The 17,547-nt window shown below is 41.1% G+C and overlaps 1 protein-coding gene across 7 annotated transcripts in view; it reads right to left on the reverse strand.

The window, feature by feature from the left end:
* The window catches only part of THADA (THADA armadillo repeat containing), a 443,253-nt gene extending 434,084 nt beyond the window's left edge, over positions 1-9,169 (reverse strand). For 3 of the 7 annotated variants that reach the window (XM_021001257.2, XM_021001256.2, XM_021001255.2), the window contains exons 1-4: positions 8,999-9,154; positions 2,798-2,898; positions 2,157-2,251; positions 769-899 (exon numbers count right to left, since the gene is read on the reverse strand). In XM_021001257.2, the coding sequence (XP_020856916.1) occupies positions 769-899; positions 2,157-2,251; positions 2,798-2,873 (302 nt within the window). In that variant the 5' untranslated portion in view covers positions 2,874-2,898; positions 8,999-9,154. Of the gene's footprint in view, positions 1-768; positions 900-2,156; positions 2,252-2,797; positions 2,899-8,998 lie in introns of all 7 variants that reach the window. The other 4 variants (XM_021001259.2, XM_021001261.2, XM_021001262.2 and 1 more) reach the window with 3 other exon arrangements.
* Between the last annotated feature and the right edge of the window lie 8,378 nt (positions 9,170-17,547).

Raw genomic sequence — 17,547 nt, forward strand, 5'->3', positions numbered from 1 at the left:
TGCTTTAGTCCAGACAACTAAAATCAAACCGCTCTTAGAGGGGGAAAAAAGGAAAATAGAGTGATGTTGGTTGTTCTTTTCTTAATCAGAAAATGCACTCCAACACAAATATATACAAGGTCCAGAAGCTCCCACCATTCTTTGGTGCATGATAGGTAAGACCAAATAATAAATAAGGTCCCATAGCCAAAGAACAGATCTCAGACCTCTAGCTTAACTTCCTCTGCTGACTCTGGAACATGCCTTACTCAAGAGGAGTTTCCATAAGACATATCAAAATGTGTAGGGTCTGGGCTCAGAAAGCAAACACAGTCAATAATGCTGAGACGTCCCCTGGCAGAGAATCACTGATGTTATGGGTATTTCTACCATCCACTGGAAGCTTCCTAGCCAGAGATCAATGCAGAAATGTTCTCCATTTGGACAAAGCAGCTTACAACCATTTAGCCATAGGTTTGAAAAGTCCCCAAAGCAGACAAATTGAACGTCAAAAGTAAGAACTTTTTCCCTCCTCATCTAGGAGGAGAAAACATAACTATTAAGGTATCAAATCAATTACCATAATATGACTAAAAAGTTGTGAACATGCAGCCCCTATAGTTAAAATGGAGCTCAGAAGACAAAATAACATAAACCCAGCACTTGAAATGTAAAGAGAATTTGTAATGTAGTTCCATTTTATCCTGCCAATAAATTACCTTTAAATATCAGATTAGCTGTTCTTTTTCAGGTATTATTCATCACTATTATTAGTCTCTTTTTTCTTACCTTGCCAACACTTTCTTCAAAGGGTTCTTTGGCCCCACAGAAAAATAAATACGTCCTAAAATATCCAAGCAACTCTGATACATGGGATCACATGCCTGATTCCCATCTATCTTCTCCAGCAAAGGCACAATCTATGAGAGGAAAAAAAAAAATCAAGACCAAGTGAAAAATCCAAAAATATCATCTGGGTGGGAAATAATCTAATTCATCATGATGAGAATCTCCTAACCACTCCAAAGTAATGGAAATTATAGCTGTTAAATAGTTTCCCTTTTAATACGAGTGCTGAGTGAAACATTTGTATTGTGCTAGAATACAGGATCATAGGATTACAGGATTTAGAGCTGGAAAGATGGGGCCTTAGCAAACATCAAATTTTTCCCTTAAAAATATAAGGTTGCACCAATGAGATACCAACATTTCACTAAAAACAGAAATATCAAAATATATTATTGCAACAATCAAAAAAGATTCAAGAGACATAGTCTCTGGGTAATTCCATTTTATTAACAAGGCCAACACATTTATTAACAAAAAGAAGGTCACTTCGTCACCTCTCTTAGACCAAAGACAATCACGGCGGTGGCAGGCTCACAGTTTATATACCTACAAAGAGCAGGTGTTCAATGAGGGGCTTAGTCACATCATGTCAAAAACATCAAGTCAGACCACCCCATCTCTATACTCACACAACCCTGCAGCCTTAGGCTATCTAGACAAAAGGAGCAATTTCTACCCAAGCTTGAGTAGAACACAAAGGGTTTCCCCCACCTGCGATTAAATTCCTTGAAAAGGCAGGTGGGGTCTAACCAAGAAAGGGAGTTAATTCCATCTCATTATGAATAATGTCCTTCAAGAGACTGAACTTTTTAAAACCAAGAATTTGGATAAAGAGAGAGCTCTGAATCAAAACATTGGTTACTAATAATCATTTCTCTCATTATTTAAGTTCAAATGGTAAAAGCTTGCTTCAGGACACAAATGATACTAACCTGAATACCTTAAATAACATATAATGTAATTTCTTAAAACAACATTGCAAGAAATGTTAATCCAAACTGGCTTTTCCTCCATTAAAAAAAAAAAGCATTTCATACTCTCCAAAGGCCTGAGAAGTGGTCTAGCCACCCTCTCTCATTTATAGGTCCCTCTTCAGGTGAACCCTAAATATGGCATCCATCACTCATCATTCAGGAAATTAATGAAGCAACAACTAAAACCACCCTGGTGTTCAGAAAAGTCCCATAGCGGCTATAGTGTGGGTTGGTACTAAGGAGCACACAATGGCTTTAGAAGATTCTGACCCAAGGAGGCTCATTCCTTTAAAATAAAAATCATATGATATGATATCCTATGAGGTGCAACCCAGGATGCCAATTAAGCCTTACCTGTTTGATACAATGGATTTGGACTAGCCCATCAGTCAGCTGTACACAGCGCAGCAACAAGGAAGCAAGATTCTTCCCTTCAGCATCTGCAAATGCTAATACATAAAGATATTTTTCCTGTGACTTCAACAACATGTATATTGTGTTTCTAATCTCCATTTTAAAGAACCGAATATGTATAAGCTAAAAACATAGGCCTTATTAATCTGCATACAATATTTTAGGGCAGCAATCTGACTGGCAATAAGATTTATAGAAAAAGACAGGAATACAATTTGACACAATAATAATTCACATTTATATAGCACTTACAGATTTAGGAAACACTTTTCTTCCAAACCACTCTATGAAGTCACATATTATCATTATTCACAATTATCATTATCCACATTTTACACATAGAGAAACTGACGCTCAGAAGAATAAAGTAACTTACCCAGAGTTAAGCAGACTCAAACCCAGATCCTCTCTTTGCAAATCCAGTGGTCTTTCCTGAATACCATGAGTCATCTTTACTATTTACTGACTCAGAAACATCCCCTAGAGACTCCCTTGACATATTAAAAAATGCTTACAAACTAGGACACAAATACATTAAACAAGCATTAAACAATAAACAGGCAAAAAAAGAAAACACTCACATCTCAATGTTTCAAGTTCCTGGTAACCAACAATCAATGCAGCAACCTGAATATCCTTTTTCTTCTTTAAAACCATTTTGGACAAATTAAAATGGTGTATACTGTAAGAAAGAAGAGTTTTAAAATGTATTTGTTTTATTTTTAATATTAAGACTTGCTAGAGGAGTAGTTCAGAAATGATTTGTTAATGACTACTAAATGTCGGCTTAATTCAATTCAGCATTTCTATTAAGGTCAGTCTTTCTGTTTCAACATATGGCAACACAGAGCATGATTTCATCTTATTTAAAATTCTACAATCTAATATCTTGTTAAATTTAGAATCAAGTTTTCCTGTAGTTCAAATCACCCAGTGTTTGCTGGCATTATGGAAACCATCTTATTGATGCCTTAATAGAGTTTTACAAAGTTTTGCAAAGTGCTAAACATGTTATCTCATTTGACTTCTACAAGAAAGATGGAAATTTGAATATATCTTTGAAGCTGAAAGAATGATACCAAAACCATCCAAAAGTAAAAATGGGAGTTGTTCTGAAGGAAGTGAGGTTGGCCCAAATCACAGGAATCAGAGCCGAATAGGACCTTCAAGGTTACCTGTTCCAACTCTTCGTTTGTTAACTGAAGAAAGAGGCACAGAGATAAATAATTTTCCTAAGGTCACACAAGTAGGAACAGAATTGGGATTCAAACCCCAAAGTCTGCTTGGTGTTCCAAAATTGGACCTCAATGAGACAGTCAAGCTAGTGATTGCTCGGACAGAAGAAAGAACCTGAGGGCCAGGTGAGACACTTCATGGTGGTTCTGAGAGGCTCCGTCCTCTCTGGAGGGCTTTCCCTCTGGCCTGTGATGGTCTTCCCTGAGCAGTGGGTGCCTCTGGCACAAGTGGTCTACACCAAGCTTTTAAAAAGGACAATGGGAGATGCAAATTCTGCAGTTGTGGATTCAAAAACACCCTCTGAGCATGTTCCTTGTCTCTCACAGTGTCTAAAGATGTAGTGGGACCCAACTGAGAGTGAGGTTCCAGAAGCCAGAGAGAAATCACAGCTCGTTTCCTATACAGAGAATCACAGAAGTTTTCCAGAATTTTTCCAGGAACAGAAGTCAAGTTCAATGACCTATAGTTTGCAGACTCTTTTCTCTTTCCTTTTTTGAAAATCAGGACAACATTCCCCCTTCTCCAGTCCCAAGGTTCCTCTCCCCTTTTTCTATAATCTTTCAAATATCCCTGAAAGTCGTTCAGCAATCACATGTACCAATTCTTTCAGTACCCAAGGGTATGGTCCATGAGAACCAAGTGATTCAAAGTCATAAGGGGCAATTAGGTGCCTTCTGTCTCCTTATTTATGTTTGTTATGTGGGCTATCAGCTGCTTATTAGTCACTTTTCCAGTCTCCAGTGTGAATCCTTTGCAGAGAAAACTTAAAGTAAGAGTTGAGCAGCTCAGCCCTCACTCTGTTGTCAGTTAGCATCATTCCATTCACACCAAATGAGCCTAATTCTTTCTCTGAGCCTCCTTTTTCTCCAAACAGAACTTAAAAAAATTTTTTTTAAATAAAGTTTTTATCATCCTTGGGGGCCCTCACCAGCCTCAGTGCATTCTAAGCATTATCATTCCTGACACTATGTATATAGGAATATGTAATGCTCTTGTATTCATCCTCTGTTAGCTGCCCTCTTTTCCACCCTGTAACAGGCCAGACCTGACTCATGCTGGTAGACCAGGCTTGAGAATGAACAAAATGAGATGCTCGGAGAACTCGTGACAGTTAACACAGGGTAGTTAATTGGTCCTGGAAGCGAATGGAGATTCAGCAAGGATGCAGCTGGACTTAGCTTTGCCCATGCTGGTCCACAGCCTAAGAAAGGGGCAAGTGACTTGTCATGGCCTGGCTTCTTTTGTATACAACACTCTCAGCAGAGGAGGCTCTGGTAACATTCCAAGGCTTTAGTGCCCCAAGCCAATTAAGTTTTGAAGACTGTTTCAATATCTTTTAAGGAAAAACTAAGCTAGCCTATGTAGAGCAGAACCCTAGGATAATATTCCTACCATACACTTCTACGCATTTACTTTTTAAATCTAAGTTCCATGTTCTTGTTGTTGTTCAGTCATTCCAGTCGTGTCTAACTCTTCGTGACCCCATTTGGGGTTTCTTGGCAAAGATACTGGTTTGCCATTTCCTTCTCCTGCTCATTTGATAGATGAGGAACTAAGGCAGACAAGGTTAAGTGACTTGCCCAGGGTCACACAGCTAGTGAATGTCTGAGGTCATATCTGAACTCAGGAAGATGAGTCTTCCTGACTTCAGGCCCAGACCTCTATTCCATGTGTCACCTAGCTGCCCTCTAAGTTGTATACATGGCCTGAATATTAAAGATGATATAAAAAGAAAATTAGAAGAGAATCAGATCATGTATTTTTCATAACTATGTCTAGGAGTGATTTTGTAACCAAACAAAGGACAGGAGTAATTATGACAGATAAAATAGATAATTTCAATCACATGAAATACAAAAGCTTTTGCATACACAAAATTAATGAAACTAGGATAAGAAAAGACACTAACAAATGGGGGAAAACTTTACATCTAATATCTCTGATAAGAGCCTAAAATCCAAGGTACATTACCAACTAGCATAACTATATACGATCAAAAGTCATTCCCCAATAGATAAGTGGTCAAAGAATACAAATGAACAATTCTCAAAATAACTGCAAACTATTAAGAATCATATGAAAGAACGCTCCAGACTACTTATAATAAGAGAGATGCAAATTCCCCAAAATTCTGAGGTCTCATCTAACACCCAACAAATTGGCAAAGTGGAAGTCAACGTTGGAAGGACTGTGGAAAAACAGGCACATTGTCAGTCAAGCTAAAAATTGGCACAATGTTCCAGAAGGCAATTTGGAATTTGCAAAGAAAGTGAATAAAATGTTTGACCCAGACATTTCACTGCTAGACATATACCCCAAGAAGTAGGAAGAAAGAAAGAGAGAAAGAGGGAAGGAAAGGAAGGAAAGGGAGAGAGAGAAAGAAAAAAAGAAAGAAGGAAAGAATCCATTTGCACCGAAATATTTGTGGAAGCACTTTTTGCCACAGCAACAATTAAAGTATATGCCCATCAACAGGAGAACGGCTAAAGTTGTGTGGCACAGTAATGCAATGGAAAATGACTGTATTCTAAGAAACAATGAACATGATGGATACAGAGAAGCATGAGAAAACATGCAAATCTTTGCAAATGATGCAAATCGAAATAAATAGAACCAGGTAGACAATTCATTCAATGACAGTAATAATGTAAATGAAAAGACCTAAATGCTGTGAATTTATAATGACCCAGCTTAGACCCAAAGAAGATATACTGAAAAGATGCCTCTCTTTTTTTTTTTTAGGCAGTTGGGGTTAAGTGATTTGCCCAGGGTCACACAGCTAGTAAGTGTCAAGTGTTTGGTCTGAGGTCGGATTTGAACTCAGCTCCTCCTGACTCCAGGGCCAGTGCTCTATCCACTGTGCCACCTAGCTGCCCCCCCTTTTTTTTTAAGAGACAGGAGACTATGAGTATAAACCACTACATATAATACCACACTTTTTTGATACACTGGCTAGTTTCATTGAACTGTTTTTCTTTTCCCTTTTTTTTCCTTTGTTATAAGGGATGGCTCTCTAGGAGAGAAAAGGAAATGTAGATGATGTAAAAAAAAATAGCAACAATATTTTTAAATTTAAATTGATTCCCTCTGCTTACACACTAGTCTTTTTTTTTGGGGGGGGGATAGGCAATGGGGTTAAGTAACTTGCCCAGGATCACACTGCTGTTAAGTGTCAAGTGTCTGAAGCCAAATTTGAACTTAGGTCCTCCTGAATCCAGGACTGATGCTCTATCCAGTGTGCCACCTAGCTGCCCCCACAGCAGTCTTTTTAAACAAATCTCATTTTTCCTTTGTGTCTTCGTAATTTCTTTCTTGAGTATGTTCTGTCTCTCCTGGACTGACTTTCTCATTTTTCCTTTGTGTCTTCGTAATTTCTTTCTTGAGTATGTTCTGTCTCTCCTGGACTGACTTCCTCTAAAGCATTTTACTCCGTGGGATCTTATCCTTTCTGCGAACCCTTTGCTATCTGCTTTCCCAAAATCTGGGACAGGTGTCAGACCATGCCCAGGTTTCTTCTTTTTCTCTATCACAAATTAAGTCACTTCCCCTGCAACCAGTTCCTCCTTATTAGTGAGAAGAAGATTCGGAACACAATCTGCCCTCACTTGTTCCCCTGCCTTTTGAAAGATGAAATCACCATTAATGCAAGCCAAGATATCATCTGTTCTACTTTTAGAAAAGAGGAATCACTTGGTAGGTTCCTGGATAAATGAAATTCCCCATCCCTACAATATCATGCCTCTGTGTCAGGCTTGTGATCCATTTCTCAAACTCCTGATTTATTTCCTCATGGCATCCAGGTGGTCTGAATTATATTCAAATGGCAAAATCACTTCTGTTTCCCCCTCTACTGATCGTCACCCAAATAGTAAATCCATAAGCATTTATTAGACCCCCCACTATGTGCCAGGCACTGTGCTAAGAGCTGGGGATACAAACAATGGCAAAAGTCAGTCTGTCTTCCAGGAGCTCACAATCTGACAGGAGAGGCAACATGCAACCAAACATGGCTGAACAAGCCCTGTGTAGGATAAAAAGGAAATAATCAACAGAGGGAGGGCAGGAGAGAGAGAGTGGGAAAGGCTTCCTGTAGAACGCTGGATTTTAGCTGGGGCCTGAGAAAAGCCAGGGAAGCCTGGAAGCAGAGATGAAGAGGGAGAGCCTTCCAGGCATGGAGATAGCCAAGGGAAATGGCCTTCCCTTCTCTGGGTCTGAAACACTTATGTGTACACTTCTTAATTCACAAAACCACCCCCACTTTTACCTGCTGGGTGGCTCAGTAAATAGAATGTTGAGCCTGGAATCAAGAAGATGTGAGTTCAAATCCTGCCTCAGACACTTATTAGCTGTGTGACCCTGGGCAAGTCAATTAACCCTCAGTTTCCTAATTGGTCCCCCTACCTCAAGTCTCTCTGCCCCCCCCACCCCAATCTATCTTACAAAGGGCTGCCAAAGTGATTTTCCTATTGTGTCACTCCCCTATTCAATCAACAGCAACCAATACCTTTACATTGCCTAAGGAACCTATATGACCCCCTGCTGTGGCTCCACAAAACATCCAAGATGTAGTATGAAGCTTCTGACAACTTACAAACTCATCAGTGCTTCAATATGCATTTCTTAAGGACTTACAATGGGCTGAGCACTATATTAAGGGCTGATGGAAGAAAATGTACATTATCTAGTGGGGGAGACAATATGAAAATAATTGTGTAAATATAATATATACTGTGGTGTAAATGGAAGGTAATCTCAGAGAGGAAGATACTGGCAGTTAAGGGGACCAGGAAGATCTGCAGAAAGATGAATTGAACTGAATCCTGAAGGAAGCCGGGAAATCAGAAAGTGGAAGTGAGGAAAGAGAGCATTCCAGGCATGAAGGAAAGCTGGCCAGTACAAAGCTAGATGTGGGCCCTACTGTGTGCCAGATGTGGCTGCATCACAGGGTGCATGGAGCGGGATTACTCAGTAAGAAAACCGGAAATGGTAGTAAGCAGCCTGTGGGCCAGTCACTTAGCCCTCTTTGCCTCAGTTTCCTCATCTGTAAAACGAGCTGCAGAAGGAAACCGCAAATCACTACAGTAACTTTGCCAAGAAGACCCCAAAAGAGGCCAAGAAAACTGGGCAGTACTAAGAGCAAATTTTTTTCAAAAGACGGTCCCTAAGTCTGTTGCTCAGGACTCTCTGGATGTCTAACAAAAGTGTGTACTGAGGTCCTGCCAAGGGGGTCACACTGAATGATAAACATATGATTCCCCCCTCCAGTAGGGAAAGAATCTCTCTCTCTCCACCCCAGGGGTCCCACGAGCTCCCTCAGCTGCCTTCTTCCAAGAAGAGCTCGGAAACACGTGGGCAGGAGGGTAATAAACAAGGGTCTCCCAGGAAACCAGAGAGCCCGGAAGTCACGCGCCCTGCCCGTTATCGCGATGCTAGGACACAGGATTTGGCGAACACGCTTCACGCCGCGATCCCCAATTAACCGGCGGAAGAGCGCAACGGCGGGACGGGAGGGCGCCAGGCCGGGGTAGCGTCCAACGCCAGCGTACCTCGTAGTCCTGGGCGTCCGTGTGAAGAGGCGCGGCTCTCTCGATGGGGCCCACGCGCTTGCCGCCCACCGTGGAGGGGTCTCGAGAGGATCCCTTGCGCGCGTGGATGCGTTAGGCCGACTGGGTCTGGGAGGAGGGAGGTGGGATCGCCGTCAGGCCCGACTGACGGAGGGAACAGCCAATCAGAAGTTTGGAATGGTCTCTCAACGTCGCTAGGAGGCGGGCCCTCCGGCGTAGTTCATTTCAGACACGGAATTTAAAGGGGATGGGGAAGGGTGCTCTGGGAGGTCATGTTCTGGGAGCGCCCCACCCACCCTAGTCCCAGTCTGTTCTTGTAGTCTGTGCTATTGAATCTAGGGCAATCCTGCCTTAGGGCTTCCCTTTATCCACCTACTTGTGGGTCTTCAGGTGCCGCATTTGAAATAATTGCAAAGCGCATAGCACAGTGCCTGGGCACATAGTAAGCACTACATAAACGTTAGTTACGGTTATTATTTTTTATTATTATTATACCTAGTCAGCAAGCCCATTACGTGCCAGTCTTGTGCCAGTTACTATGCCAGGCCCTAGAGATTCAAAAACAAAATTGAAACATCTTTCCTCAAGGAGCATACGTTCTATAGGTGGAGACGATACATTTGCTTGTCTGTTCCAAAAGCCTTAATACTTAAATTTTAAACTGCACTAAGTCTTTTGGGACACCCTGTATAAAGTAAATTCAAAGTAATGTGGGCGGGGACAGACTCAACAACTACAGGACTCTAAGAAAGTCCTTGGATAAGCCTGAAGTCTCAGTCGTTTTAGTAAGGTCGGGGGAGTTTATCACAGACCTAATTGCTTCAAAGATACAATATAAGGACAAGTTAAACTGGGCAGGAGCCAAAGTCATAATTTTAGTTAAAATAAAAACATGATGTGAACTTACTCATAGGATAGTGTTATATCAATGAAATAAAACAATTTGCATTTTATCCTAAGTTCTGCCTAGAATAACACTTGGAAAGCATAACAGTGGGAAATAGCAGTAAACATTTTTTGCCAGATTGTTAGGTATATATGTGTGCATATGGGCTGTTATTTTTTTTTTATTTTAGGCAATTGGGGTTAAGTGACTTGCCCAGGATCACACAGCTAGTTAAGTGTCAAGTGTTTGGTCTGAGGTCACATTTGAACTCGGGTCCTGCTGACTTCAGGGCAGGTGCTCTATCCACTGCGCCACCTAGCTACCCCTTTTAATAAATATTAAGACTAATTTGGTTAAGGAAAATTAGTACAGTGTAGCTAGGAAGACCTACAGTATTTCTTTATAATAGAATTACACAAATAATTTTTGTTTGGCCTTCTTGCTGACCTTTGGCCTTGGGTTTTGGAATTCATCTTGTTTTGAAGGCTTGTACTCTTTTATCCAAAGACTGCTGGCTTTTTGTCAGCTGCTGCCAGCTAAAAATCATGAAAGCACTTTTCTAATCATGCTACTTCTTTTCCCTGATCTTCACTATCTATCTTTTGCCCACTGAATGAAGTTTAAATGCCTGGAATACAGGCCTCACTCTCCACCATCTGGTCCCTACTTACCTCTCCAACCCTATCCTCTTTTATTCCCTTGAACAAACCAATCTATCCACAAACATTAAGCACCTACTATGTGTCAGGCACTAGGTTCTGAGAATACAAATAAATAATCCATTTCTTCAAGAAGTTTCTGTTCTATTGGGGAAAACAACATGTACACACATAAATAGACCTAAAATATATACAAAGTAAACACAAGGTAATGGGGAAGGGGATTTTGGGGTTGGCAGGTAGGGGAATAAGAAGAGGCCTCATGTAGGACATGGGGATGAGCTGAGTTTTGAAAAAAGAAGGATTCTAAGAGGCATGTTGAGAGAGGATGCCCTCTAGTCATGGGGACAGCATGGGACTTAGGATGTTATGTGTGAGGGACAACAAAGGCTAATCTAGCTTGAATGTAGAGCATGAAAGTAGGCCAGAAGCAGTCTGTATGTAAAGTGCCTTAAATTCCAAACAAATTTTATTTTATCCTAGATGCAGTAGGGAACCAGTAGATCTTGAGCAAGAGAGTTGCTTAGCCCTGTGCTTTAGGAATATTACTTTGACCCAACAAACTAATATTCCCTATTTTCCTAAAGTACTCAATGATCTGTTATACATTTTTGTTCATTCTGTTTACTTCAAACATACCCTTCACCCTCCCCATCCAAAATCTCTGCCTTTTTAAGTCCTACCCTTCAAGGCTCCAGGTCAAATGTCACTTCTTCCATGAGCTCTCCCTAATGTCCAACGTCCAGCACTGCCCCACACCCCTCCCAGAGAAGATTTTTTGCACTGAAAGACGAATTTGATCTAATGCCTAGCTCTAAGAGCAATAGGTAGGTAGATTTGTTAGAGGCAAATTTAGGCATGATGGAAGGGAAAACTTCCATCAATCCCATTTGTTAGTCTCCATAAACCTATCTTCTTGCAAAATCAAATCGACTCTGAAACAGATCTCAGTCACCTGCCCCTTGGGCTCCTCACTCCCAGTGACTATCGGAGAGCTCCTCCCAGACACTGTATTTAAGGAGGAGGCCCAGGGCAGACACCTCATCATTTCACTGCCAGATTTCATTATACTTCTCTCCTATTTCAGCTTCTTTTTATGTCTTTTTCCATTAGACTGTAAGCTCCTTGAGGACAGGGACTGTCTTTTGCCTTTCTTTGCATCTTCATCACTTAGCACTGTGCCCACTTAGCACATAGTAGGCACTTGGTAAATGTTTATTGACTATTGACCTTTACCACCTTGTGGGTTTTCTCTCATAGCTCTTCAAGCAGGGTCTGGATTACCATTACACCGGCTATAGTAAGGATTTGGTGGGGAGGGATATGGATCGCACTAGATAACCAGTGAGATCCCTTCTACTCTGCAATTCTGTTATTTCCCCTACTCCCTGGGCATTCTTTTTCAGAAAGTTTAGTTTAGTTCCTTGCTCACAGTCTTTCTCACCACCACACCTCCTGCCTTCATACTAAGGAATTGCAATATACATACTTATTCTCCCTCAAATACTCCTAAGTTTCCAGTTCCTCTCTCTATTGAGTTCCCATGACTTAGATCTTCACTCTGCCTCAGCTACATGCAAAGCTGTTCATACCTTTGATCTTGCCCACAAAGTTCTCCGCTTTCATATTCTGAAACTGTAATTTGATTATAATCTTTTATCATTCCATCTTTTCTTCTTCCTTACCATTCCTAACCTTGTCCTCACCCTCCACCTCAGCCCTGAGTTCATTATCCTAAGGAATAAAAGTAAATTATCCTAAGGAGTGTAGCACTGGCTACACTCTGCTCCTTTTCCCATCTCAACCTTATAGTGAACCAGTTCAGCTCCATATTGTCCTGTACACTTGAATGCTTTGCATCCTTAGCTCTGATTATCCCCCTACCTTGGATTACTCCCACTAAATGCTGCCTTCATCACTAAACCATAATGACTAATTCCACCACAACTTTATGACAGATAATCTCAGCTGGGCCCTCATTGCAACCTGTTATATCTCCCTAATTGGTTTACTCTCCCACTCACCACAGAAGCTAGTCTAAACCTTTTCATCCCTACTCAATCTTCCTGTGGAACCTCCTTGCCCCACCTCTTTTAAGGACCTTGCCTCACTTCATGGAAAAAACTTAGGCCATTCAAAGACTGATCCCTCTCCTTTCCCATCTCACTACACTCAGCTGTCTAACCCCATTATCTCCCCTTCCTCATCCACCACGTGAAATGGTAGCTTTTCTTTCCAAGGCAAACCCCTCAATCACCTACCCTTGATCCCATTCCATCCAGCAGATTGTCCCTTTGTCATCTTCTCACTAATCTCAAATTTTTCAGTTTCTAAAAGGCTGCTTCCCTGCTGCCTATAAACCCAGTCATGTTTCCCCATTCTTTAAAAAAAATCCTCATTTCATCTGACTGCCCCTGCTAACTATAACAAGCCTTCTTTTCATGGCTAAACTGGAGAAATCCATCTACAAGTTGGTGATTCCATTTCCTCTCCTCTCCCTTCTAAAGCCTCTGCAATCTGGCTTCTGACCTCATCATTCAGCTGAAATTGCTTTCTACGAAATTATCAACAATCTCCTGATTGGCAAATCTAATAGACTCAGAACTCCTCCTCCTCCTTGACCTCTCTGTAACTGTTGATCACCCTTTTCTCCTGGATACCTTCTTCTCTCTAGGTCTTTTGTCAATCTCCTGGTTCTCCTCCTGCCTATTTGACTGTTCCTTATCATTTGCTGGAAATTCTTCCAGAATATGCCCACTGTGGGTATTTCCTAAAGCTTTGTCTAGACCTTCCTTTCTGCCTCTGTACCTGAGGTTCTTAACCTGGGGTCCATAACATGTTCTTGGGTTTTTTACAAAAGAAATATTTTTGATAAGTATTTCAATATAATTAATATCCTTTGTAATCCTGTATATTTTATGTGTTGAAAAACATTATTCTGAGAAGGGTCCATAGGCTTCACCAGTGGTCCATGACAAAAAAAAAAAAGGATTAAGAACTCCTGCTTTATGCTATCTCACTTATTAACGTCATCAGTTCCCCTGGGTTCAGTTATCATCTCCATCATTCTCAGATCTATTTATCCAGTTCTAGCTTCTCTCATGACCTCTAGTCTAGAATCACCAATTGTTTCTTGGACATTTCAAACTGCGTGTCCCATAGACATCTCAAACTCAGCATGTCCAAAACATAACGCATTATCTTCCCATGAAAACCTGCCAAGGGCACCACTACCCTCCTCGTCTCCCAAGCTCACAGCTTCTGTGTCATCCTCACTTGCACTCTCTCCACAAATCCAATCTGTAGCCAAGTCTGGTTATTTCTGTCTTCACAACATCTCTTATGTCCCATTCTTTCTACTCCCACAGCCACCACCCTAGTGCAGGCTTCATCACCTCTTACTTGGAGGAATATAATAGCTTTCTGGCTAATCTTCCGGCCTCAAGTCTCTCCCCATTCTCCTCTTGGCTGCCACTCATCTTAAAGTGTGGGTTTGACTGTGTAACCCCATCACCTGATAAATCCCAGTGATTCCCTCACAACCTCCAGGATCCAATATTTTGTGTTTAGCTTCTAAAGCCCTTCACAGCCTGTCCCTTTCCTTCCCTTTTAGTGTCCTGGTGTTTTCCTCCCCTCTGCCTTCTCTGTGACCCAGCATCTCAGGCCTTCTTGCTATTCCTGGCACATGGCACTCTGTCTCTTGACTCTGCTCTGTTACTGGCTCTCCATCGTGCCTAGAATGGTCTCCTTGCTCACCTCTGCCTCTCGGCTTCCCTGGCCTGCATTGAGACTCAGCTCAAATCCTGCCTTTTTCAAGAAACCTTTCCCAGTCCCACCTGCTCTCTGCCCCCAACCCAGCTAGTGCTTTTCATAGAGGAGTTTACCTTCCGGTTACTTTGTCTATCTCTCATATGTACGTAGTTGACTGCGTGTCGCTTCTCCCCATGAGAAGGTGACCTTCTGGAGGGCAGGGATTTCATTTTTGTCCTTCTTGTTTCTGCAGCCCTTCGTACAGTGCCCGACGGGTAGTAAGTGCTTTAATAAATACTTATTGGCTGAGTGCATGGTATGATGGAGACCACAAATCAAATCTCTGTACTCATGGGGCTTACATTCTACAAAATAAGGAAAATGATCATCTTCAAACTGAAAGTTCGTGTATATAGGCTGCTGATGTCATTTAACTGTTAAAACATTTATGAAGTATCTACTCGGGGTGACATAGCCTGCTAGAAACTCGGGGAGATACAAATTGAGACTGGTCAGTCTGGTCAGTGTAAGCCCCTTCCCCCAGCAGGAGGGGGGATATGTAGATAACAGCTAGAGAGAATGATGAGTCTCAAACATCAATAGAACGTTATCAACCCCCCATGTTTTATCCTTGTTTAACTTACTTATGATTCTAGTGATTAAAAGGACCTAGGATCTGTTTGGGCTGGCTTGGTACATTTGATCTGGCTCACTTTTTCCTCCTGAGTATAAGCACTAATGTTCAGGGGCTACTCAGGTTATTTTACAGTTTTGGCAGCACTCCTGAGAGACCTCAAGTGTACTATGCCATGAATCTATTAAAAAGGAAATCTGGATTTCTATTTAAAAAATTACATGTATCTCTGCTTCACCCTTTATTTTATTTTATTTTGGGGACTGAGTTTCCCTGTTTCATTCAGGCTGGTACAGAGGCCGTTCATGGGCCTGATCCCAGTGCTAATCACAGAAGCTTTAACTCATTTTGCTTTTCTACCCTGGGCCAATTTATACCTCCTTGGGCAGCCTGGTGGCCCTCTGCTCCTACAGGCTCACTGTGGTGACTGACTTAGTGTGGATACCAGATCAGCTTTAGGCCTACTATAGCTCAGTACTCTTAATTCAAGCAATTTGTCAACCTCAGCCTCTCCCAGCAGTAGAGGCAACAGACATGGGCCACCACACCTGGCTTACATCCTTTATTTTAAGATCAATAAGCTATGTCTAGGCAAATTCCCCACTCGCTCGACCTGTGTCTCTCTTCCTCAGATTAAATAGATTTAGAAAGAAAAAGTTCCTGCCATCATGGAATTTACATTGTATCAGAGGGGAGACAACACATAAAAATATGCAATAATCACCTAAGATGCATTAATAATAATTCATTTATTGAACATTTTACAATGTACAAAGTGATTTCCTCATAACAACTTTCTGAGATTGGTAGCATATGTATTAGTATTGCTGTTTTACTGATGAGGAAAGTGAGATTTGGGGATGGTGAGTGCCTTGCCCATTGTCTCACAAGAGTAGAGAACCGGTTCTTGAACCCAGGTCTTCTGATTACAAGTCCAGTGTTTATTCTACTACACACTGAAGAACAACATAATAGCATAAGAGAAACATAAAATACCATGTCAGCAGATAGACATCAAGTGTTTCAGTGCCAGGCCTTGTGCTAAGCCCTGGGGATACAAATAAAGGCAAAAGACAGTTCTGGCTCTCAAGGAGCTCAAAGTCTAATGAGGGAGATAACAAACAAATGGCTATATACAAGCAAGTATCAGCCAGGATAAATGGAAGGAAAGATCATTTCTAGTTGGGGGAGGAGAGAAGGCTTCATAGAAGAGATCGCCTTTAAGTAGGGCCTCCTCAAGTGGATAGGATTTCAAAGCCATAGGTCAAGGAGAATACATTGCTGATAGAAGCATTAGATTGTGCAAAGGTTTGGAGAATGGAAAATGTTAAGTTTAACTTGGATTGAACATGTGTGGAGGAAAGTAAGTGAAGTGAGGCTGGGAAAGTAAAGTGGTACCAGACTGTGTAATTTCTTGAATAAAAGACTGGGAAAATAGGACTTGATTCATTCATAAATAAGGAGTCATATGGGATTTTATCAGAATGGTTCATACTTGGATATTAAATATAAAGCAAGCAAAATACATACCAACGATGATCTATCAAGGGCAGCCTGTCATGGAGTCTATGACCAAGATATGGAGAAGGGACTATGGTAAAATAAATCAAGATCTAATTTGTGTACTATTTCAAGGTCTACAGAGGCTCCATACAATATTTCTTCATTCATATCCATGTCAACCCAATCTCCCTCTGCAGTACCTTTCTATTGTTCCCACTGGAGCCCCAGTTCTGTTTTTAACAAACCTTTCTTCATGTTCAACCTGTGCCTTCCTCTCAAAAATAATTTCATATATATTTTATATGTAATTTTCTCTGTTTATGTTGTTTCTCCAAGGAGAATGTAAGCTCCTTGAGGACAAGTACTGTTTTGTTGTTGTCTTTGTATTCCCAATACCTGGCATGGTGCTTGGCACATAGTAGGTGCTTTTTTGTGGGTTGAGTAGCTACTTATTGCCCCCATTTTACAGATGAAGAAAGTGAGATTCAAAGATTAAGTGGTTTGCCCATCAGGACACAGCTAGTAAGTGTTGCAGGTAGGACTTGAACTCAAGTCTTCCTGACTCCAAGTCTAGAACTTTCTCAGCTCTATGCCAACACAGTTTCTTGATGCTGATTGTGCATTGATAAAGACCTGTAGGATCAGATTTTTTTTTATTCTTGGATATAAGTATGTGTTCCTTAATTAAACTCAAACCACTAAGTACATATTATGTGTGTAGACCTGAGCTATAAACTGTGGGAAATACAGAAGAATATGGCATAGTGTCTGCCCTCATGAGCTTAAAATCTATTTTGGGAGACAAGACTAACACATGAAAAAGCAAACAATACAGCAGCATGTAATAAAGTATCTGGGTGGAGTACAGAACTCAATTACTCTAACAGAAGTAACATATTATCGTGGAAAGAGCCGAGGACCCAGAAGAGCCAGGTTCTGGTAACAGCTTTGCCACTTGCTGGTTGTAGGGCCTTAAGTAAGTAATTTATCCTTTACTAATTTCAACTTCCCCATCTAAAAAATGGACCAAAACATGTTTATCCTACTTAACAGAGTTATTGCAAGGATAAGATGAGATGTCAGCATTCAAACTAACTTA

Source organism: Phascolarctos cinereus, unplaced genomic scaffold, assembly GCF_003287225.1.
Source record: "Phascolarctos cinereus isolate Bilbo 61053 unplaced genomic scaffold, phaCin_HiC Scaffold_2;HRSCAF=192, whole genome shotgun sequence".
Classification (NCBI taxonomy): Eukaryota; Metazoa; Chordata; class Mammalia; order Diprotodontia; family Phascolarctidae; genus Phascolarctos; species Phascolarctos cinereus.